This window comes from Phoxinus phoxinus (assembly GCF_949152265.1).
Source record: "Phoxinus phoxinus genome assembly, chromosome: 6".
NCBI classification, from domain to species: Eukaryota; Metazoa; Chordata; class Actinopteri; order Cypriniformes; family Leuciscidae; genus Phoxinus; species Phoxinus phoxinus.
Genome location: NC_136881.1, coordinates 22,467,477 through 22,493,450, shown reverse-complemented (window position 1 = coordinate 22,493,450; position 25,974 = coordinate 22,467,477). Strand labels below are relative to the sequence as shown.

The 25,974-nt window shown below is 42.8% G+C and overlaps 1 protein-coding gene across 4 annotated transcripts in view; it reads left to right on the top strand.

Annotated features, from left to right (window-relative positions):
• The window catches only part of gpm6ba (glycoprotein M6Ba), a 77,615-nt gene that overhangs the window by 23,215 nt on the left and 28,426 nt on the right, over positions 1-25,974 (top strand). The window contains exon 1 of one of the 4 annotated variants that reach the window (XM_079614694.1): positions 4,198-4,646. The exons of 2 other annotated variants lie outside the window; for them this stretch is intronic. In XM_079614694.1, coding sequence (XP_079470820.1) covers positions 4,583-4,646 — 64 coding nt within the window. In that variant the 5' untranslated portion in view covers positions 4,198-4,582. Of the gene's footprint in view, positions 1-4,197; positions 4,647-25,974 lie in introns of those variants that run through there. One more of the 4 variants, XM_079614696.1, reaches the window with a different exon arrangement.

The following is a 25,974-nucleotide window of genomic DNA, read 5'->3' as shown; positions in this document are numbered from 1 at the left end:
ATGTACAGTGTTGGGGAAGCTACTCTGAAACTGTAGTTTGACAAGCTACAAGCTACTCGTAAGTTAAAGTAGTTAAACTACAGTCAAGCTACCCTTTTGGAAAAGTAGTTAGCTACACTACAAGTTACTATCAAAAAGTAGCTTGCTACATTGAAACTACTTTTGATTTTTTTGAACAACGTATATTATAAATAACTGAATAAGTGTCTGAGGAATGTTTTAAGTAAAATATTTAGTGTTTAAAACAATGCGATACAATTATGATTTCAAAGAGTATTGTTTTATTACACACAACACTCAAATATCTCAGACTGTTTGTCAAAAGTGCAAAATTGCAACAAATATGAACTTGGACAAATAAGGCCATGGGTAATTAACATTAGTTGTTTCTCCATCCTCCAAATCTGCCGCCACGTCTTGCTCCATCATGGATAATATGGGTGTGTCAACCCACTTCTGTACGTCAGTAAACCGTTAGCCGCAAGATGCGTGATTAAACAACAGGTGGCGGTAATGGCAAAAAATTTGTTTGTAATCTAACAAGAAGAAGAATATCCTTGCATCGCGCTGATTCGCACAGGCTCGACAAAACGCAATGTAGCTTTTGCTCGCGCTACACCGCTACTTGCTGCAAAAAGTAGTTAGCTACTGGAAAAGCTACACTGTTTAAAAAGCAACTGAGTTACTGCCAAGCTACTGAAAAATGTAGTTAAGATAGTAGCGTCGCTACTTGTAGTTAACTACTCCCCAACACTGCATATGTAACATACATAAATTATCCCTGTAGCAGATCTATACAGAGCAGGGGAAGGGGGATGGTTCTGAAAGCGCTGCAAACTGTTAACAGCAAACAATGGCAAGTATTTGAATGTTTGAGCAGCAAGCTGATGCAACAGCAACCAATCAGCTGTGCTAAGTAATAATATTAATTTAATATTCAACAATATTATAGATCTGCCTTAAAGGTGGACGATGATGAAATTGTTTTTTGTGTTATTTTCATGTAATTACTGTGAAGCTGCTTTGATACAATCTGTATTGTAAAAAGCGCTATATAAATAAAGGTGACTTGACTTGACTTGACTAAGTAGATAACAACATGATTGCTGCCAATAAGCTAAAGACCAATTCACCTGCACCATTCAAACTTTCATGCCAGAACTATATAATTATGTTTGTGAATGATTGTGAAGACCCCCCCCCCCCCCCCACCCCTATTAGGAAAATAAATGGTGAGTTCCGTGTTGACTTTTTATGTTATTAATCGATTGTAATTTATGTTATTTAAATACTGTTAAACTCAAAAAATGTTTTTTTTTCATGTCTGTGACATCATTGCAACTATAATGATTTTGTGCGTTTTATAAGGTTTATGGACCAGTTAGGCCAAAGTGTGTTGTAGTTGTCATCTGCTAAATATAAAATAATAATTATCAGATACTGTATCTCTGATACAAATAATAGCTTTATGGTTGTGTGTTTGTAAAAACAGCTGAATTATTATTATTTGTTTGTTTATTTATTTTCAATAAGAAGATAAACTGTGCCAGAAACCATCTCTCATCTACCAGACAAACACTTAATCTGTGACCTACACATTTTGAGATTATTGTAGTATGTCAGAGAAAAAACATCACTGAGATTCTTAAGAGAGCTCTGCCTCATGACAAGGTCCAGTGAGTTCCATTGGTTTCTATTGTATTTGGTTCCACCCCCCAATAGTCTTAAAGGGCACCTATTATGACATTTAAAATGTTCCTAATGTTGTTTAGGGAGTCCCCAACAACAGTTTTACGTGCATGCAATGTCAAAAAACACTTTTGTTTTCGTATAATATGCATTTATTTTTACCTGATTTGCTCACCGACTCCCAAATGATTCGTTCAACGACTCATTTTTCCAAACCCCTCCTTTGCGCGACGCTAATCTGCGTTGATTGGTCAGATGACCCAGCAGTGTTTACAGAGATAATACTTATTGTTTAACACGGAGTACAATGATGCTTTTATCAATTAAATCGTGTTATAATAATGATTATAGTCCACTGCTTTGTAGTTTGTAGTAAAAAACTAAAAATGAGATAAAGAATTTAATGTTATGTTAGCGAGCATAGCCCAGAGTTCATATTGTAAAAGCACAATCAGTCTTTGTTTGCGTTAGCCCGTTGCATAAACATAACGTTTTTACAAACAGTTATGTTGCAGTTACGTTACGAGGTATTATTCTATTCTTTAAGACAACTCCGAAAACAACGACAAACACTTCACATATCTCAATACAATTGTCATTGAAGACCTAGAAGCTAAACGGTGCTTACACAACAAACAAAATAATAATTAAGCATGCTACATAAAACATAAAAACAACAATTATTAATAACACTTACAGGTTGTGATACGGAGGAGGAAGCTGATGCAAATACACTTGGAACTGAACCTTCCTTCAATATCAGCCGGCTCGCGAATCCAAGTTTGATTGCATTTAAAAAGCAATCGTCTTCAAAATGGCGCGAACAAAGCACAAGGCTCGGACTATACTTCTGTGGTATAGTTGTATATATGAATTGTAGCCACTTAGTCTTCAAATGCTCCTCTTTGGGCAGATGAAAAAAGTTGGCTTTTGAGTCGCACTTCAGAACACAGCGTCTCGTCGCCATGATGTTTTCAAGTTTTCCCTGGAGCGCAATAAGTGGGCGTATCGTATTCAAATAACTTGACAAGTTGACGTCATCTAGTCAGAGAAAAAGCTTCGGTCTTCTAACGATTCATAAAAATGACTCCGAGTCGACTCTTACTTTTGAAAGACAATAACTTTATATACGGTGCACTTTCATATTTCAAACTTTGCAGGATGTTTTTGTTCACTTAGATCTATGTTACACACTACATGAAAGGTAAATTTCAAAATTCCATAATAGGTGCCCTTTAAATGTTACTTGTGATTAATAAATAAAAGAAGGGACACCTTTGAGATTTTACATTTGGTGCAAATATAAAAACTATTGTTGAAACAAATCATGTTATGGCACATATTTTTCAGTGAAAATGTGAAATACACATTAATTAATTTCCTGATTTGTTCCCATAATGCAACACTGTACATTATACACTATACAGTATGTCAGTCAGAGGCGTAGATAAAGATCTTCTCTTCCCATCCACCAAACCTGGCGGATTGTTGGTTGTTTCCCTCCAGGAAGTTAAAGATTAACTTTCCGGGCTCAAGTTTGTTAACACAAACTGTATATTTCATCCTAAAATTGCTTGTAAAATGTGACACTTTAAAGGAGGTAAGAACCCTAAATTGCTTCCAGAAGTATGAGATTGTTTACAGCACATCCACTACTACTCGCATTCCTTTACTTGCTGTGTGTTTTATGCCTGGGGAGTGTAGGTGTTTGAACGGGGTGGATAGTAATCTATTTACGCCTTTTTCAGTTCACTTTTTTATGGTAATGGTCTGGGAAAGTGTTTAAAAGCATAATACGTCCTCTACCAGTGAGGAGACAACTAAAACCATTTGGTTCCAAAATACTGTAAAATAAATTATCATTAATATAAAACTGATGATTAAATGTTTAACAAACACAGCATAGGAGCAACGTGTATAAAATCGTGGGTGATACATCAAAATCCATCATTAGTTAGAGACATTTTATGGGTCAAGTCATTTTACTGCATATCACAAAAGTAAAACCATGTTTTGTCCAAGCAAGCATACGTTCATTATTATAACCTATCGGGTGCCACCTCTTTCAGGATCAGGATGTGATACTCCTCGTGAGTGTCTGCTTTTTACCAAGGGGACTGTTGAAATACGACCTCATATACTCTCTGGGTTTTTAAGACTCAATCCTTAAATGGTAATGATAGAGATGGTATTTAGTGTGCTCTCTTTCCCAGACAGTTGTATTTGACCAGTATGTACAAGTCTTTTGTTTAGCTGAATGCAGCAGAAGGTCATGCATGAGAATTAATACTGTTTAAGAGGATTCCAGACAGATGGTATTTCTTTGTTGGACCATTGTATTTTTATTAATATTAGAAAAACAAGCATAGGCTATCTAAATGCGGATGTTTGGAATAAAATAATTGTTGAAGCGTCTTTGTGCCTCTTAGCACACATCACTTTTAATTAATCTTTGTGACCCCTGTCCTAATAAGTACTGTTTATTAATTTATGTCCTCCCATCATTTCAGAGAGGGAGGCGTACGGAGAGAGAGAGAGAGAGAGAGAGAGAGAGAGAGAGAGAGAGAGAGAGAGAGAGAGAGAGAGAGAGAGAGAGAGAGAGAGAGAGAGAGCATGTGTGACTGTTTACAGCTGGGACTATCTGTTTATGTCAACCTGACTGGCAGTGGAGTGGCTGTTTTTCCTCTCACGGATTCTCTCTCCTCAGCGTATCTGCTTATAGTCTTCAAGCCTTTACGTGAGACCCTCAGTCTTCGGCTGAGCTCTTATCGTTCATGAACAAGTTATCTAAGCGATATCCGATCTGAAAAAATATTTGAGGTGGCTGTGATATACTCCTGTATTGGAGCGAGACAGACCAGGCAAAGGGAATATTCAAAACACTCGTTTCCAAATGGATGGGATGAAGCCAGAATCGACGGCTGAGGAGAATCAAGATGAAAGGGAAGAAAGCAAAGGTTTGTAACTGTGTGTAATCGTTTTCTGTTTTGTACTTCGACTCGGATTATTGTGCTAGATGTTTAGAGAGCGGCTTAACCTATTTGCGAAGGCTTCGCTTGCGCTCCGTTCATTGTGAATGGATCGAATATTTTATTGATTGAAGTGCTTGTGGTCCTCATCGTGTCATTCACTTATCATTAAAATGCTTTTACGGCGCTAATTCGATTAGGGAATGCGCATGTTTTATCTAGGCACCTTTGGAGCGCTGGTGATGTCAAATCTTTCCTCTGCGTCTTTGGAGAGCCGTTTCCATCCCTGCGAGTGATGATGATGATGATGATGATTTGAATAAGCTGCTCCTGTTACCTAGTGATTTCCCCTGAGCAAAAAAGACAAACATTTCTTTGTTTTTGGACCATATGGATTCATCCATAAGAAATACTATACTATAGCCTATATCTTTACATTTCGAGCATATTCTAAATGTTGTGTAGTGTCGATAGGCTATTGTTGATGGTGACGAGATGGAGGTGTCGCATTGTAGGCTATTGAAGGTGTTGTTTACATTGCTGTAGTGTTCGCTGCTAAAACCAATGGAATTCCTATTTTTCTTATATTATATTTTCCTAATTTGATGAATAAATTTGCTGTTCAACGTTGCGCTGAACATTATTGTCAACCCCCCCCCCCACACACACACACACACACACAATTTTTTTTTTACAGTTTACAGTAGAAAATAAAAGCATCAGATACGAAAATAGAATGCATGCTTTCAATATGTAAAGGCTGAGCACTTTAGTGTAACCTACAGCACATGATTTCCTGAAAAAAAAAAAGCATTGTAATCAAAGCACTGCACTCATATAAATCATATAAATACAGGTTATTTGTGATTTCTGCGTTTAGCTATGATATTGGTTCAGGATTTATGATAATAAAACATATCTTATCATAAGCTGTGCTCGACTATCCCTGCCTCCCTCTTGACCCCCACCAGAATTGACATTTTACATGATTCTGGACTATTTTTGTGTAGGCATAATACTTTTATGTTGACTGAGTTCTCCACAAGCTTCAAAGCAAAAAGGTTGCAACAAGCTCCTCCACTCCACCCACTGGTTATGTCATATGTATCAAGCCTTGAATGATCAGGGATCTAATCCATCTTTGTTAATATTCACTGCTCATAAAATCATGACATTCAAGCAGATAATTCCATATGCCTTTATTATTTTTACTGCATTCTTATCCTCTCTTTCATATTACATTTTGACCAAATTTGCCCCTAGCATGATTAGATTAATACATTATGGAAAGGGAGACCTAATGGTACCATGTGTTGCAACTAAAATATGCAGAGAAAAGTATAGTCTTTATGAAAATTGCATGCATTTCCAAGAACTGTCAGGTCATCAGATGCTCTCTCTATGGTCCTTCTGTGAGAGGTTGAGCTTTGGAGGCAGAGTACACATAACACATTCAACCAGTTTTGTATTGTTACACAGTTTGGAATATATGCAAATTAACAACTTGTACTCTTTCTCTGTGTTACCTGTACCCAGATATCCCTGTTTATTTGCCAGCAAAAGTCTGCCGGAGGACACAAACTTCATCAAATGCATTTTGTTTAAACTACTGTAGGTCTATTCCAGCCCACCGACAGTCAGATCAACAGGGGTGACTCCAAAATCAAAAGTGCATTATGGGTACATTAAAGGATAACTCTCGCCAAAATTTAACCAAAATTCCTTTTGTTAATCTACCCAAATCAAACATTAGTGTAAAAGCATAATTAGAATGGAAATTCCACTTTTAAGTTTGACCGTATTTTCGTTTTCGGTCAAAATGCCTTTTGAATGAGAGCATCAAAATCGCAATTTTTAAAACACTAAGAAGGCTCGACACAACATAAAACTGTGCTTGAAGTATCACCAGGGGCTCTACACATGAACTTGAGCATTGACTACATTGTTTGTGTACACAAAGTTTGCTAAAAAGAAAGATTTTGAACAACTCACTGTGTTTCCGTCCGCCGGCATTTTATCAGTAAAAAGTAGTTGATCTCTGAATGCAAAGTAATGAACTGACTCCATATGAGGAAATGTCATGAACTTGTAATTCCAATGAAAAGCATGACAACTTAGACACTTAGTTCATGGCAATATCTCATAGAAACAAGCTTTAGGAGCTTTCCATCTTTACTCTCCTCATGTTACGTTGCATTCTGAGATTGACTACTTTTGACTGAACGGAGACGGAAGTAAATTCGGTCGCAATTAAATGCCTTAAATTTTAGGACCAAAAAACACTGGCCTTATAGTTTCAGTAAGCAATAATTCCAACATTTTCTAACATTACTGTAAAATAAATAATGCAGACGGTACAACATGCATGCTGTTGCATATTTTCTTAATCAGAATATATGCACAATGGACTGAATGAACAAATATTGTGCATGTGAAGAGACCAGATGAACAGGTGTTTTGAAGCCGCATTGCTGAGGTTTCGAGGCTAATATGCTTGTCTTTTTGTAGAGCAGAATATTGCAGAAATTTTATTTATTCCTTATTTTGTACACCTTGTGCAATTTCCTTCAAAGGTTTCTGAGTATTGTTCATCATTTGATCAATTCATTGTGCCTTTAATGGGGCATGGGGTACTTGTTTACGTTTCTCAATGAGTACATAACATAAGCCAATGATGAGAGAATATGCATGAGAAAATTTGAATTTTTAATCTTACATGCACAGAAGAGGTGGCATGCACACTCTTCTCTTTTTACATAACTCCTGCACTTTCCACATCAAAAGGATTAAATAATTCCTGTGACATGAAAGGGGAGGGGCATATAGACTAAAGGTGGGGGAGATAAAAATTAAAATTGCAATAATCTCTTTTCACTGTTAGATTCATTGTACTTTTTTTACATCTGTTTTTGCAATCAGGAAATATGTAGGACTGGGAACAGTAAAGGAATGGCTCACATGATGGAAATAACATTCTTTTTTTCAATTATTGTCTACTCTAGAATAATGGAAAATACATTTTGCGGTCTGCTTTTAGCCTTTAGGCCAATATTGCCTGATATAGATGTTAAGAATACTCTCAGATAAAGGCATTTTTCTCAGGTTTATGTACATTTATTTTCTTGGGACTGGCATATATTTTTGGTGTCGGTGTTCAATAGCAGTGTGGGGAAGTTACTTAGAAAAAAATTAGTAGATGTCTTTCAAGTAGGCCTATGTTTCTAATTTCTAAAACCTCTATAGTGAGACTATTAAATTCTAGAGAGCATAGCATTTAAAACCTGTTTTATTTTCTGTGCATGTACTGTACATTGCCTGTGTATGTGTGCAGTTGTGCGTGTTAATGTTTGTGAGTACCTGAGATGAGAGTCTTCAATAAACTGTTGAGCTGTTGAACTTTCAGTGGTGGAAATGTCTTGAATGGAAAGTTAAAAAAATGTGTTAACTGTTTACAGTTCCCTTACGAATGGTCACTTCGTATTGCGTAGCTATAAGCAAGGGGGAAACTCCCTTTCCTCGATTTACTGAAGCTTATAAAACGCATTTGCAGCTGCACAGCTAGCACATTGAGCATCTGACTGCTCATAGACTGTGCTGCAGCAACTGCACACCCAATGGCGCGGGCGTGGCCTTAGCCTATAATAGCCCCAGAAATTCACCATTATAGCAGATCTTACTCCTTCAGCGACAACTCCACGTCTCTGACTGTGTTTACTGAACTTCGCCGTCGAACAAGCCCTTTCAGCCTGAGCGAGCAGCATCTTCAGCAGACTACGCATTTCAGCCGTTTTCTCCTGACGCCGTCTCACCTGTGGCTATCCGGCGACGACGCGATATCCTTTTTAATATCTAACTCTCTTAACTTGTGCGAGGCGTTGTTCCAAATTTCTCGCTCATCCTGTGCCACAAGCTGCACGAGGCCAACGAACAAACACGCGAGCTGCATTTCATGTAGGGGTGTAGCTGTCGATTATTTGAGTAATCGAGTATTCTACTGATTATTCCATCGATTAATCGAGTAATCGGATAAAAAATTGTGGTAATAAAAATAGATCCAAGTGAACAACAGCCTTTAAAATGACTTAAAATGCAAATAGGTATACACTTTACAATATGGTTCATTCGTTAACTACCTTAGTTAACATATTAAGAATGAACAATACTTCTACAGAATTTATTAATCTTAGTTCATATTAATTTCAACATTTACTAATACATTAATCAAAGGTTGTATTTGTTAACAGTAGCCTACTGTGATCTAACATGAACAAACAATGAAACTAACATTAACAAAAATTAATAAATACAGTTACAAATGTATTGTTCATTGTTAGTTCATGTTGATTAGTTAATACATTAACTAATGTTAACTAATGAACCTTATTTTAAAGTGTTACCTAAATATATACTAACAAGCAATAATTATTTGTTCAAATAAAGTATCAAAGTAATCATATGGGTTTTATTGAACAACGCTGTTAAAATGCACCATGTAAAATAAATTATATAAACTAATATAAACATAACTGTACAACATGTAGGCTACATTACATAAAAACAAATGCCTGCAAAGTGCGCCAACGGCCTGGTTACACTACTAAGCCATGATAAAATCCTTGTTTAATATTGGCCAAACTAAATTTAATTCAAATGTCAACTTAATCTTTAATATGTGGTCTCTTCTGTACGATAGGGATGCAACAGCTGCTGTAATTTCTTGAAAAAATAGCATGTGCACGTCAAAACATACAAACTCGTGCAAGGGTTAAACTTTTATTTTGAAATCGCGATGGACAACAATTAGCATATATTTCAGAAAGATATTTATGTATTCTCCTGTGTTGGCGTATAAATGAGTTGCGTTACGAACCTTGTGAAACGGCCACACTGCGTGCAGATGACTGTAATAAGCCACACAAACTCACAGCACGCAGAGATATAGTTTGAGAAACCCGAGACGCTGACACGCATATAAATGGCAACCTGCAACTGAAACACGCATTCGAGGTTTTGCGTTCCCAAATGCACATTATTGGAAACCTAAACTAACAGCATGCAGAGACGAGTGTGTGTGTGTGTGTGTGTGTGTGTGTGTGTGTGTGTGTGTGTGTGTGTGTGTGTATGTGTGGAGCAGCTCTTACTGTGAATGGAGCTGATACTTTTAACACAATCTGCACGCATTAAACCACATGCTTCTCTGTGGGGAAAAAAACCCAGCGCATATATTTAAATTTTTTTTTGCACATATCACAGCCTTATTGATTTCATGATAACACTATGCCATACTATGCCACATTATAATGCGGTTCATGGATTCTCGTCTGTGGAATGCGCCACTTCCGGTATTTTCTCGGTTACTCGACATGGGTAAATTGCAATCGAGGATTTTTTAAAATCGAATACTCGACTTTAATCGAGGAATCGTTGCAGCCCTAATTTCATGCCTGGGACCCCACCACGCAGAGAATTCACTCTCGTCCGGCGGATGTGTGGCCTGCGAGGGCATGCCCATCTACGTGCTGCGAACTCGGCTAGCTCTCTCTCGAGACGGCGACGCCACGTCACCCGCGCTTCCTTTTCTGGCGCTACTTCAGCCGAGAAAAAAGAAGCGCCGCAGCCAAAGGCACCCGGAAAGCATGGACGTCAGTGAACGCACACCGGCCACGTCTCCACGCGTTTCACTGTCGCCGGAGCAATCACCCTCACCGGTCCTGTTCGCGGGAGATCACCCACGTGGCGGGCCTCATCTCCTTCGGTAGATCCGGTGAACACGACGACAGCCTCTCGATCGCTGCGTCTGAGGAGGAATGGCCGGGCTCTCTCGACCCCATCATGGCTTCCCAGGCAGAGAACAGTGTGTCAGCGACCAGGACCAACTCTGACGCTGAAATGCTTCGGATCCTGACCAAGGCCGTCTCGGACCTCAAGCTCGAGTGGTCCTCGCCCGAGGAGCCCCCTCGAAGCCGGCTGGATGGCTGGTTTCTCCCGGGGCGCCAACAGGCCCCTCGTCACAAGCCGGCGTCATTTTTCCCGGAGGTGCACGAGGAGCTGACCAAGGCGTGGCACGCGCCTTACTCAGCACGTGTGGGTTCATCGGTTTCCGCAACGCTCTCCTCCGTGGACAGCGCGGCGGAAAAGGGCTATGAGTTGTTTCTGCCCCTCGAGGAGGCCGTGGCCGCTCATCTGTGCCCAAACACAGCGGCTAGTTGGCGAGCTAGAGCTGTTCAGCCGAACAAACCCTGCCAAACCACTTCAGCCCTCGCCGGACGCGCGTATTCCACCTCCGGTCAGGCTGTGTCGGCCCTGCACACGATGTCCGTGCTGCAGGTCTACCAGGCCAAACTCCTCCAATCAATGGACGAGGCTGGCCCGGACCCCGAGGCCTTCCGCGATCTCCGAAGCGCCACGGACTTAGCCTTGCGTGCTACCAAGGCTACAGCACAGACTATCGGGAGGAGCATGGCGAGCTTGGTCGTGCTCGAGCGCCACCTCTGGATTAATCTGACTGAGATTAAGGATGCTGACAAGACGATGTTCCCCAACTCCCCGGTATCCAGCTCCGGCCTTTTCGGCCCAGCGGTGATGGGGTTCTCGGAGAGGTACACAGAGGCACAGAAGGCGTCCCAGGCCATGCGACATTTCTTGCCAAAATGCTCGAGCTCAGCGTCCACCAGACCCAAGCCAGCACCAATCTCTATGCAGCAAGCTAAGCCGGAGAAGCAGGCCTCTCAGCCCCGCCCTGTGGCTGACGCCTGCCGCCAGCCGCGTTCGGCGAAACGCTTCCCGACGCCCCGATGTGGTGCCACCGAAGTCATCCTAGCACTAAAGGTAAATAGAGAGGGCTCGTGTCTCGCGCTAGCCGGACCACCCTCGAAAAGACCTCCAAAACTTCCCACAGCTCCCTGTTCAGTTCAGGTGGCTGGGGATTTTATTATTGTAAACAGGCCCGCAGCAGTGAGCTACAAACTCTGTTTTCACGGCGACCCAAATAAAGCACAAAAAGAGTATGTTTCACAATCACAATTCATGGGTTTACGGTCCCCCTCCACCAGGTGGCCCCCTCCCTGTTGTAACACTGGCTTCCCCTCAGGCGAAAGCCTGCACAGTCAGTCCAACACTCAGTATGTGTACAAATCACAGTATAAGGGTGCCAGGTCCCCATACATTAGGCGACCTATCCCAATCAGTGTGTCGAACCCTAGCCACGGGTACTGGCCTGGCAAGCCATCCCCGATGTGTCGAATTGGGTCATAAACATTATAAAGCGAGGTTACTCGCTCCAATTTGCTCGCAGACCCCCAAAGTTTCAGGCGGTTGTCGAGACTTTGGTGAGAAGCAGTGCGGGTCACATGCTTAGCGCCAAAGTGCAGAATTTATTAGCATAAGGGGCGATAGAGATAATCCCTCCCGGCGCTTATAAATTCGGGTTTCTACAGCCGCTATTTTCTAATCCCGAAAAAAGACGGCGGTCTCAGACCCATTCTAGATTTGAGACGTTTGAACAAGGCTCTCATGAGACGGCCCTTCAAAATGTTAACTATCAAACATATCCTCGCGCAAGTTCGCCCCGGGGATTGGTTTGTCACAATGGATCTGAAGGATGCATACTTTCATATTCAGATATTCATATTCAGATAAACCCTCGTCACAGGCCATTTTTGAGATTCGCCTTCGAGGGTCAGACTTATAAATACACCGTTCTGCCGTTCAGTCTGTCGTAAGCGCCCCGTACATTCGCGAAGTGTATGGATGCAGCGCTTTCTCCCCTGAGACATCAAAATTATCTCAACGATTGGGTGGTACTAGCACAGTTGAGAACCGAGCTTCTAGCGACTTCTCTGCAGCACTGGCTGAAGCGCCGTGTCAGACAGTCGCGCATCACGGTGAATCACGGTTGTTTGAGAACACTGATTCCCTGGCGGGCTCAGAACTGGTACAACAAGGGTGTGACCATGAGAGTGGTTTCCAGGAGGAAAGTGGTGTTCACAGACGCCTCCAACCTATGTTGGGGAGCGCTGCACGAGGGCAAGCCTGCCTCCGGCCTCTGGTCGAGCACGGAGCAGAGCTTACATATAAACTGTATGTTTACAGAAATGAAAGCAGTTGGGTTGGCCCTCAAAACATTTCTGACAGACTTAGTGGGTCACCACGTCTTAGTCCGCACGGACAACATGTCGGTGGTGGCCTACATAAATCGCCAGGGTGGCATCAGGTCAGACAGCCTACATGACATGGCGAGGGCCCATCCCTGGCCCAACTGCCCTCTATATGCATTTCCCCCGGTTTCGATGATTCCACAAGTCATCAAAAGGGTCAGGAAGAGCGGATGCCCAGTCCTTCTGGTAGCCCCTCTCTGGAAATCCAGGCCGTGGTTTCCGGAGCTGGTTCAACTATCAGACAGGGTCCCGTGGCCTGTTCCACTGTGGAAAAACCTCCTCTCTCAGTCAACCTCCTCTGTTAAGCACTATCTCTGAAGCCAGGGCCGTTCCCTGTCATTCCCCGTCCACGCTCAAAGTGTATGTGGCAGCTATTGCAGCGCATCATGCTCTGGTAGCTGGCCAACCATTAGGAAGAGATGTACTGGTGGTACGGTTTCTGAAAGGGGCTAGGAGGATTAACCCCTCCAGACCTCCTTCTGTGCCTCCTTGGGACCTTTCCACGGTCTTGGGGGCTCTGAAGGGTCCGCCCTTTGAACCGCTCCAGTCGGTTGACTTTAAACCTCTCTCGCTAAAAAATGCTCTCCTGTTGACATTGGCATCTATCAAGCGAGTAGGTGATCTGCAGGCGCTCTCTGTGAGCCCCTCCTGTTTGGAGTTTGAAGTAGGGAACTCTAAAGTCACTCTCAAACCCAGACATGGTTATGTACCTAAAGTGCTCTCAACGTTGTTCAGAGCGCAGGTTATCACATTATTAGCCCTTCCCCCTTCTGCCGAGAATGGGGAGGTTAATCTTCTCTGCCCTGTCAGAGCACTGAGAATCTATCTGGAGCGTTCTGCGTCTTTCAGACATTCAGAACATCTTTTTGTCTGCTTTGGCGGCCGATCCAAGGGGGATCCGGTCACTACGCAAAGACTGTCTAGATGGATAGTGGATGCCATTTCTACGGCTTCTACCTCAGTGGGTCAGGTCTGCCCCATAGATATCAAGGCCCATTCGACCAGAGCCATGGCTTGGTCATGGGCTTGGTCATCTGGTTTTCCCATTCAAGATATTTTTGATGCGGCCGGCTGGTCCTCGCCTTCCACATTTATGAAGTTTGATCATTTGGAGGTGCCTTCCCTTCAGGCGAAGGTGCTTTCGGTTTGATTAAGGTCCGACGGTGTCTGGTCTGATCTAAATACTACTGTGCATTATCACATTCATATATAAAACTCGCTTTTGCTGGTTAAAAATTCCCATACTGTATCCTGACGGTGTCATGGTTATTGGGTATATTATGTCGTGTTAGTGCTGACACATGTATATTATTCTAGACACATGTATATTATTCTGTGATCAGGGGTCCTGAGTCACTGTGGCAACCAGTTACTTAGGGTGCAGCGTTTTGCATGGCGTCCCCACTGCGTATAGCTACGCAATACGCAGTGACCGTTCGAAAAGGGAACTACTCGGTAACTATCATTACCTCAGTTCCCTGAGATAGGGAACGAGTATTGCGTAGCCGGCCGCACCATAGTAACCTGGAGAGTTGTCGCTTCAGTCGTTAAAACCTGCTATAATGGCAAATTTCTGGGGCTATTATAGGCTAAGGCCACGCCCCATTGGGTGTGCAGTTGCTGCAGCACAGCCTATGAGCAGTCAGATGCTCAATGTGCTAGCTGTGCAGCTGCAAATGCGTTTTACATATAAGCTTCAATTAATTTGAGGAAAGGGAGTTTCCCCACTGCGTATAGCTACGCAATACTCGTTCCCTATCTCAGGGAACTGAGGTTACGATAGTAACCGAGTAGTTTTTATTTTTCTGTTCAAAATGCTTTTAATTCCTTTTCATCTATGCATGCAAGCCACAAATACCATGCATATCTCATATACAAAAAGGTGCATACATTTCAGAGGTACCAAAACAAAAAGATTACAAAGTAATTTGTATCTAATTTAACACACAAAATACTTTTAATTTAGTTTTTTTGAAATATGTGTAAACCAGGTGGTAATATTAAAATGTAATTGAAAATCAGTAACTGTAAACAATTACAGGAATTAGAAAAAACTATTTTCACTTTGAACAATTTATACTGGTTAAATATACACAGACCCCGTTGATTTTGGTAATATTTATATAGACACACCTTTTTCATATTGAAGATAAAATTTAAATAAGACTTTGAGGGTGCTGGTTTCTAACTGATTCAGGTCATTCTTCTTTCTATTTTTTATCCAGTGTATTTTAAACAACTTTCTTCTGGAGTATGAGGGCTGTGATGTCTGTAGTCTATACACTGGGCTTTTCATTACCCAGTATCCATTAACCTGATCTCTGTTCCCATAGTTTCCACTTTCATTCTCTCTATCTATCTCGTATCTCTCCCTCCATCTCTCCCTATTTAAATGCCCCCCTTCCTCTCTCTACTTCAACAGCAGAATATACTGTTGTCAGTCCTCTTTTATATGGTTTTATTCACCCACAATTTGGTTTTAAATAAGAGTGACAGTTGCTGTATTCTATAACTAATCTGCTTTGATCTTAATTTTCAGCATGTCCACATGTTCAAATAAACAAAATGTAGGTTATCCTATGCTGTGTGAGCAGAATCCTACTGCAAAACTAGTTGTCTGAAGACTCTGTCTTCCAGCGGAGCTGCTACAATGAGGTTTGTTGTAAACATTTAATTTGAACAATTCAGAGATGTTGTCTGTTGATTGGGATTTTACTTGCATCTGGATTGAACCCATTTATTAAATAACATTGAGTCAATTTTGACACTTCAATCTTTCATTACTGCCAATGTGGTTGCAGGTGTTATTCAGAGCTATTGTGACAATAGAAAGGGGCTTGAGGCTCCTGTGTTGTTGAATAGGACAATTTTTGACCTACTATAATACGGTTCTCAATTCCAAACACTGATATGTGAGCTTAGCCTTTCTCAAGATTGCAGAGTACTGTGAGCATGTGAGAGTAATCACAGAGAAGAAGGAAGACAACCTCATGTGCCTCTCATTTGGAACAACTCACTCAGGGCATGCTGACAGCCTCCATCTGCCACCACAAACTCATGTCTGTTAAGACACTTTTGTGTAAGAGTGTGTGGGCGAGTGCTTTCATAAGCATGTAGAAGTGTGCTTGTGCATTCATGTTTCTGTGTGTTGACATGAACATTGGCTTGTGTGTGTGTGTGTGTGTGTGTGTGTGTGTGTGTGTGTGTGTGTGTGTGTGTGTGTGTGTGTGTGTGTGTGTGTGTGTGTGTGTGTGTGTGTGTGTGTGTGTGTGTGTGTGTGTGTGTATGTATGTGTGTGTATAGGTATGAACAACACTAACAGGCAGGTTGGCACAGCATGTCCTGTTCCTGCATAATGCCATTCATCCTCCTGTATATGGATCTTGTCCACTCTGCCCACTGGTGCGCAATCTGCTGTTCTCTCATTCTTTCTTTATCATCTCTCTATCAGAGAGAGAAAACATATATTCATAGTGATGCCTCATACTTTATTTATAATTTAAATTATAAAACTTTAAAATATTCAACTTTTGTACCGTTTTAGAGGAATATTTTAAGCCACAATAAACATCTATTTTCCTGCATATAAAGAAAGTTGCAATGGACTTATATTCCCGATTGTGACGTAAATCCGAGTGAAACGGCTTCTCGAACAGGAAAAATGGTTGGGCGGGACTTGCTTTTGTCCATCGGAAATGGATTGGTTATGGTATGCTTTTGCTGCGGTCTCATGTGAATGACAGGTTGTCCCGCCCTAACACTAGGATCCTTAAGAAAGATATACAGAGCATCAGGTGATTTATCAGCCAGTAATAGTAGGTTTGAACATCATGTTACTCAGTTAGTTCTTTTGATGTTAAAGGGGTGGTAAAATGCCCTTTTCACAAGAAGTAAAATAAAGGCTGGTTCACACGGCAGGATAATTAGGCAGATTTTAGCCCCGATTCACCCCTTCCGACAATCTTAAAGGGATAGTTCACTTTAAAATTAAAATTCTGTCATCATTTACTCACCCTCAAGTTGTTTCAAACCTGTATTAATTTATTTCTTCTGCTGAACACAAAGAAAGATATTTTGAAGAATGTCAGTAACCAAACTGTAGTCTGTACCCATTGACTTCCATAGTAGGAAAAAAAAATACTATGGAAGTCAATGGGTACAGACTACTGTTTGGTTACTGACATTCTTCAAAATATCTTTCTTTGTGTTCAGCAGAAGAAATAAATTAATACAGGTTTGAAACAACTTGAGGGTGAGTAAATGATGACAGAATTTTAATTTTAAAGTGAACTATCCCTTTAAGGATGCTCCGATTATCGTAAAATAATCTGATCAGATATTCCTGCCGTGTGTGGTGTGTTAAGACTGCTCTCGTCTGCTCGGAAGGACGTGACGAGGCGGCGAGGTGACGAGGCGGCGAGGAAGCACCGGGAAACAAAATCAAAACAGCCGGCGGCATGGCGCACCAGAAAGTCTGGTGGACGTCGTAGATGGAGGATACAGTTTTTTTTTTTCGGTTAAAAACAAACTATAAACTATCGCCACTGCATCCTCTTCGTCCGCCATGATTGTTTACTCTGAAGTCACGTTTGATCTCGAGGGATGCTCGGGAGTCAAATTGGTTCGTGTGTGATGTGTTGATTTTGCCGTGTGGTTGCGCACCACACACTGTACGACCAAAACTGTTAGACCCGTGATTTTTTTCTCACCGTGTGTGGGGTCTCTCAGGTTTGGAAAATCGGCCGACAATTTTAAAATCGTCCCGTGTGAACCAGGCTTAAATCTCTGATGTCCCCAGAGTGTGAGTGTGTGAAGTTTTAGCACGAAATACCCCACATATATTTTTATATTGATGTTTTATTAACAAGGTTCGGGAGGAACACGTTCTAATGATCAAACAATCAAGTCATTGCAGCCAGCTGTCAGCAATCAGTAATCAACAGGTCCACTCAATCAGCACGAGTAAAGCCTATAAATATACTCAGTCGACTCACCCATATTCCTCAACATGCAGTTTTCAGCATTTAGTTTACCGCTGTTGCTACGATGTCCCAAATGCAGCTTTCACCATCCGATGACGAGCTTAACCATGCTCCGGTTCCTCCGCCGCTATCAGCTGGCCCCAGGACAACCTCTCCACCTGATACCGCCTCCGAGCCCCACGTTTCATCTCGTGAGCGCCGGTCTGCACAAGCAACCCCTCGCACGCCAAGGCGTCGAGGTTTACCCTCACCTCCACCGGCGAGGACTCCAGCTTCCTCCCCGGCGTCCTCCTATCGTTCGGCCGTACCAACGATTCCGCCTATTGAGAAGTGGACGGTCTTGAGTCTGAGACAAGCGCTGATAAACTCTGATATTCTGCCCTCGCGCAGGATGACTAAAGTGCAACTATACAACTTATACGTTACCTCGCAATCATCAAATCTCTCTCCTAAATCAGCCCTAGGTTCCAAGGCGGCCAGCAGGCCGGGAAAATCTTGTCCCGAAAAAGGCCCCGAATTCGCCTCACCCGACTCCGCCACCTTCCCGTACAAGATTCGGTTTGCCGCGCGCTTCAGTAGCTGCGGGAAGCGCTTTAGGAGCTGCGGGAAGCACAGGATTTCTGCGAGCCTGGGTCGCGCTCCAGATTTCACCGCCACGGGACCTCACTCGCCTCCCGCTTCAGCTGAGCTTTTCAGCACGGCGCTTCCCGCCGCAGCGCCATACACAGCTGGGCCCGCCGGCGCACCCTATGCCTCCCAGTTTTTTCCTCCTGCTGTTTCTAACTCTTTTCCTCTGCAGTGGCCTCCGGCTCCCGTAGCAGAACTTTTTCTGGTGCATGCTCAAACTTTCCACCATCTTCCTGTGACTAACCCCTCCCCTTTTCAGTGGCCTGCAGCTTAAGCAAGTGCGAGACCGCCTCCGCTTGCAACACAAGCTCAGGCATCTCATTCATTTCCTCCTTTTCCCCCTTATGCTTTTCTCAATTTCCCTTCTCAAGCCCCACAGGCCGACCTAAGCGCGAGGCTGCCCAGGCTTCTCTCCCTTACAGCTCTCTCTTAAATGCCAAATCACAATATTCTCTTTTCACAATATTCTCTTCCTCCCACAGTGACTCAAAACATCCGAGCACAGATCCTGGCAGGTGCGGATGTAGACCTTTCACTTTTACTTTCTCTGCTTCCCGTATCCGATTCTAACCGTCAGTTACACTGCGGGGATTTTTCTGTCACCTTAAAAAAACAAAATACACATTCATCACGTTTACTTTCTTTTTCTGAGTTTTCAATTGCTTTCAGCCACTTCACAGAAATCATTTGCTCAGCCTTCCCTCATAGGCGACGCCAATTGAACGACTATTTAGCGCTGATAGCCGAGCTCGCGTTGTCCTACGGGGGAGGGCACTTTTACACTTATCACAAACTCTTCTCAGCAAAATGCGCTGTTAGGGTTTCACAGTGGAACCAATGCCCTTACTGGGGACCACTAGACACTGACCTGCACAGCAGAGTTTTCCTTGGATGCAGGAATATTTCTTGCGCGGTCTGCAGGTCAGTGGCACATTCCACAATATCGTGCCCTCAAGTTAATCCCTCCGTTCCCCCATGCCCGGAAACAACACCAGTCAAATCCACCAGCTACGTGCCAAGACCGGCGACTAGCAACCCTTATCCACACGAGGCTAATTTCAGCTCCAGAGCGCTTACGGATAGCAAACAGCCTTGCAGCAATTTTAATATCGGCAAGTGCACCAGGCAGCGTTGTCGGTACTTGCACATATGTAGCTTCTGTGGTGGCGCTCATGCCTGTCCTGTATGCCCTGTGTTTAAAGATGTCAATAAAAAATCTAAAAATTATTTATCGACTCCCGTGAACATTTCTCGCCTTTCCTTTGAACTAGCTCACCACCCGGACTCTGACTTCATTGAATATCTGCTGTCTAGCCTACAACACGGTTTTAAACCGGGAGTGGTTTGTCCGCTCTCCCTAAACATCATCTGCGATAATCTCCAATCGGCTCTCGCCGAGCCCGACGTGGTAGACAACCTGATTAAAAAAGAAGTCGAGTCAGGCTTCATGATTGGCCCTTTTGACGAGCCTCCTTTCAAAGTTTTTCGCATTAACAGCCTGATCCCACTCGATGAATTTTCTCTCAAATACCACGACGTAGATCACGCAGTCGACCTGATAAAAATCATGGGTCGGGGTGCCTGGCTCGCAAAAATTGACATCACTTCAGCTTTTAAAGGGATGCGCATCCACCCGGATTCATGGCACCTATTCGGAGTGCGCTGGCATGGGAAATTATATTTCGCTGTACGCTTAACTTTTGAATGCAAAAGCAGCCCCAAAATTTTTGACATGCTATCTGAAGCCATTTGCTGGATCTTGTCAAACAATTACGCAATTCCTCACCTCATTCACCTGCTGGACGATTTTCTAATAATTTCGCCTCCCAGCGCCATTCCAGCAACCCAGATCCTCACAGTTCAAAAAGTTTTTTCCGAGCTCGGAATCCCAATCGCCCAGGAAAAAACCATGGGTCCCGCCACATCCATCGAGTTCCTTGGCATTAATCTAGATTCAGTTAAATACCAGGCCTCCCTGCCCAAGGAGAAAATCGATAGAATAATCCTCATCTCATCTACCCTCGTAGACAGTTCAAAGTGTTCCAAACGCAAACTCCTATCCATGCTCAGCCACTTAAACTTCGCCATGCGCATTATTCCACAAGGCCGCCCTTTCATTTCTCATGTCCTCTCTCTCGCGTCTTCAGTTCACGCACTAGAGGCTCTCATTTCCCTAACTCCAGCATGCCGCGACGAACTCAGGCTATGGATAACTTAAACTTAAACAGTGGAACGGCCTATCCTTTTTCTATAAGGATCTAATTTCCTCCCCCATCGACATCCAGCTGTTCACAGATGCAGCCCCCTCGGTCGGCTTTGGGGGGTTCTGCCAAGGACGCTGGTTCGCGTCTACATGGCCCCCCCAAATACAGGACACGCTACAGTCCTCCGCATTATTCGAGCTCTACCCTCTCGTAGTAGCAGCCTTCCTGTGGGGGAAAGAATGGACTGCTAGCAGTATTGTAGTGCATTGTGACAATGAAGCTACAGTCCAGTGCATTAACAAAGGCCGTTCCCATTCACCCGCACTGATGCCACTTTTAAGACGTCTAATCTGGATTTCAGCATGTGATCAATTTATCTTAATTGCTAAACACATCCCCGGGTCAAAAAACCAAATTGTCGACTCTCTGACTCGCTTTATGTTTCAGAAATTCAGGATACTGGCTCCAGAGGCAGACAAGCTACCAACTCCAGTACTTTACAACTCCAGTCATTATTCGGAATTAATATTCCCATAACCCACCCGCAAAAATCCCTCCTCAACATATCGCTTGACACCATTCTCCAAGCAGTTTCCCCCAGAACTCTCCAATCCTATGTGACCGCATGGAGATGTTTTAAAGCCTTCCACCTTTCTTATAACACGCCATTCCCTGATTTTTCCCTCCTTACAATAACCTCCTTCATCTCTTACCTTAACAGCGTTAAGAGCCTCCAAGTCGGGTCCATCAAAAGTTACTTAAGCAGCATCCAATTTTTTCACAAATTGATTCTCGGCGCCCCCTCACCGGAGATAAATAATTCACAAACCTCCCTCTTAATTAAAGGCATCCAACGATCCCAGCCCACCTGCCCGGACACCAGACAACCCATAACGTTAGATATTCTTACTAAATCCATTCATACCCTCCGCACAGGCTACCAATCCCTTAATACCTCTCGCACACTCGACGCCATGTTTATTCTAGCTTTTTTTTGGTTTCCCAAGATGCTCTGAACTGGGTATCACTTCCAGGTTCGACCCAAAAATCCACCCAAACATCTTTCAGTGCTTGACAGCGAAACTATCTCTTTTCTGATTAAACAAAGCAATACAGACCAAACCAAAAAAGGCCACTTCATATATATTTTCAACCTCTCGTCACCAATTCAACCATTCCAAACTATACTAGCTTACCTCCAACTGAGAAGCTCTCATGCTAAGTCCCATCTCGAACCCCTGTTCATAGACGACTCGAACAAACCCGTGACACGCTTTTCAGGGCTCCAGACTGCGACCAAATGGTCGCATTTTGCGACCAAAATTTGAGCGTGTGCGAATGAATTTGACATCCAGTCGCACATGTGCGACCAGTAAATTTGTCCCTTTTTTTTTTTTTTACATGTTAAACGTGGAAGGGGCTTATCAATGAATCCGGAATGTGTGGCAGTGCGAGAAGAATAGGGAATGGCCACTGTAAGTGGCTAATGTGTGGAGGGGGAGGGTCCTAGTGATAATCGAGCGCGCGTTTAAACGTCTGTGGGAAGCAGACGGAGACAAATATCACAACCTGCTATGTGCGTCTGAGCAACGAGCAAGCGAACTATTGACTCGTTCTTCCGACCTGCGGCTAGTATGCCAGTTAAATTCACTTGCTGGCTTCTCAAATAAAACATTACAACAGCGATAATAATAAAAAAACGTGAAGAAAACGATTACTCTTTGTGCATTGTTCAATGTGAGTGCCAAATGCTCAAACATGACCTGTCATTTACGCCGTCATCACCCGGGAGTTGATAGCGCACGAGCGCAGGCGAGACCTGAACTGCAGATGTTACCATCGGTGTTTAAACTAAACTCATTTATTTTGCCAATGCAAACATTCAAGAGCAAGACGCGAAAGAGAACTCGCGTCCAGATTTGTGCGCACGTGTGTGTGTGTGTGTGTGTGTGTGTGTGTGCGCGAGCGCGCATGTCTGTGTGTATGCGTAGGTTACTCATCTCGGACAGCGCGCAAATATTATCTTTCAAGTTATCTTTCAAGTCTTGCTCTTGAATGGACAAATTCACACAAAAAGTATGTCAACATGTCCGTCTTGATGAGCTCGTATCCTAGCAGACTGTTATGTCTGTTATGCCTTAAGTGAACATGTATGAAGAAAGACACTCACAGTATCGGTGTAGGCCTACTGAATCAGCTCTGAATTAAATAGCTTTTGTAACTTTAATAAGGATTCATCTTTAATTTATACAGTCAAATATGCAATGTTATTTTATATTTGATTATTTTATTCAATTTCTGTATCTGAAAACTAATGTTAGACCTACCTGAAAAGCATAGTTTATTTTATTAGTAGGCTAGGCTATCTTTGCTCTATTCTATTTATTTGTGCTTTTGCTTGTGGGTAGATTATTTCTTAATTTTTTTGACAGTAGTCTTTTTTTCCCCTGAACATAACACATACCGAATCATACCGAAACCGTGAACCTAAAACCGTGATACAAACTGAACTGTGAGCTATTTGAAATGTTGCAGCCCTAGTAGCCTACAGTGTCACTGTCGGATGATGATTCAGAGTGAGAGGTTTTAGTGGTGAAAAAGGCCGAACCCACCATTTTTGGGAAGACTGGCTGCAAGAATTCAGCTGGTTGAGGTAGTACTGTAAGGAGACGAATTCCATGAACTGCGAATGTTGCAGTCGCTACCCCATAACTGCGGGGAACACGAAGTTTGCCGACAGTGCAGGCACTTCACAGTTTAAACACAATACTCTATTTAATAACAATCTTATCCTCAAGCATAGAGTATGCGGTGTTAATAAATCAACTGCCGGTTGCTTTTAGAAGACAAGAGGCTGTAACGTTAAATCAGAGTGCAAAGGCATTGTAATTTCTGCATCTATTATCAAAGTATTTATTAGTAATACACTGGAAATTAGTAGAAATGTGAATATTTGGTTAGTATGTTGATTTACGGTGTGCGCTTCTAAATTTCCTGGTTGTGCTCCTAAAATTTTCAGTTAGGGGCCACTGTGCTCCTAGGGAAAAAAGTTAGTCTGGAGCCCTGCTTTTGGTTCCAAAAACACCTAAAAATCTGTTCTCCAACTATCAGGCATCCCAGCAGAGAATTTCTCCAGCCATTCTTTCCGCATCGAGCAACCTCAGCAGCCCAAAAAGGCCTCTCCCAGCAACAGATCCAAGCGCTTGGAAGATGGTCCTCAGACGCATTCCAGGCCTATATCAGAACTAATAGTTTCCATATCAAAAAAGCCCACCAAATCCTCATTGGTAAAAAAAAAAAAAAATCTGAGTATCCACGTCTTCTCTTTCTCCGTCCAGCGAGTATTGATCTCCCAGCGGACACAGCGAGAGCCTTCCCGGTCGAGCTTGTATGTCTTCTCTTTCTCCGTCCAGCGAGTATTGATCTCCCAGCGGACCCAGAGACAGCCTTCCCGGTCGAGTATTTATTTCTTCTCTTTCTCCGTCCAGCGAGTATTGATCTCCCAGCGGACCCAGAGACAGCCTTCCCGATCTCCCAGCGGACCCAGAGACAGCCTTCCCGATTGGACACAGCGAGAGTTCTCCAGGTCAAGCATCTTCATCTCCTCCTCCTCCGTCCAGCGAGTATTGACCTCCCAGCGGACGTAGCCAAACCCTCCCAGTCAAGCATCTATGTTTCTCTTTCCTGACTGGTGAGGTTTACCCTTTCCGATGCCATGTCCATTGCCACAAGAACCCTCCCGTTCGAACATCCATACTTACCCGTCCGACACCGTAAGCATGGAACTCTCGTCGGTCACCGCGAGAGTTCTCCCAGTCAAACAACCAGGCTCTTCTTGAAATGCCAGCCCGCCAATCTCTGCGCTCTTTTCGGGGGGTCTTTAAGCATGCGGCTGTCATTTATTCACTTTGCTTTATGGGGAGTACTCTGGGTTTGGGCCCAATTTTCGAGCTCGGAGCCCTCCCCCCGGATAGCATGCCAAATACGCATAACCATTCATTCTCTGATCATTTGTAAGTGTGAACTCGTGAATTGATGTTTTATTAACAAGGTTCGGGAGGAACACGTTCTAATGATCAAACAATCAAGTCATTCCAGCCAGCTGTCAGCAATCAGTAATCAACAGGTCCACTCAATCAGCACGAGTAAAGCCTATACATATACTCAGTCGACTCACCCATATTCCTCAACAGTTTTCAGCATCCCTCCACCACCCCATCTCCTCACACTTGCCTAGTTATCCTCCTAAACAGAGATACGGGGGGAGTACTCTGGGTTCGGGCCCAGTTTCCGAGCCCTCCCCCCGGACAGCACGCCAAATACGCATAACCATTCATTCTCTGATCATTTGTAAGTGTGAACTTGTGAATAGCATGTTAAAGGGCACCTATTATGGAATTTTGAAATTTACCTTTCATGTAGTGTGTAACATAGATCTAAGTGAACAAAAACATCCTGCAAAGTTTGAAATATGAAAGTGCACCGTATATAAAGTTATTATCTTTCAAAAGTAAGAGTCGACTCTGAGTCATTTTTATGAATCGTTTGAAGACCGAAGCTTTTTCTCTGACTAGATGACGTCAACTTGTCAAGTTATTTGAATACGATACGCCCCCTTATTGCGCTCCAAGGCCAGGGAAAATATCATGGCGACGACCGACGAGACGCTGTGTTCTGAAGTGCGACTCAAAAGCCAACATTTTTCATCTGCCCAGGGAGGAGCATTTGAAGACTAAGTGGCTACAATTCATATATACAACTATAGGCTACCAGAGAAGTATAGTCCGAGCCTTGTGCTTTGTTCGCGCCATTTTGAAGACGATTGCTTTACCAACTTAAATGCAATCAAACTTGGATTCGCGAGCCGGCTGATATTGAAGGAAGGTTCAGTTCCAAGTGTATTTGCATCAGCTTCCTCCTCCGTATCACAACCTGTAAGTGTTATTAATAATTGTTGCTTTTATGTTTTATGTAGCATGCTTAATTATTATTTTGTTTGTTGTGTAAGCACCGTTTAGCTTCTAGGTCTTCAATGACAATTGTATTGAGATATTTGAAGTGTTTGTCATTGTTTTCGGAGTTGTCTTAAAGAATAGAGTAATATCTCGTAGTAATGTAATTGCATTTTTTTTTTTTTTTTGTAAAAACGTTATGTTTATGCATCGGGCTAACGCAAACAAAGACTGATTGTGCTTTTACAATATGAACTCTGGGCTATGCTCGCTAACATAATTTTTAGTTTTTTTACTACAAACTACAAAGCAGTGGACTATAATCATTATTATAACACAATTTAATTGATAAAAGCATCATTGTACTCCGTGTTAAACAATAAGTATTATCTCTG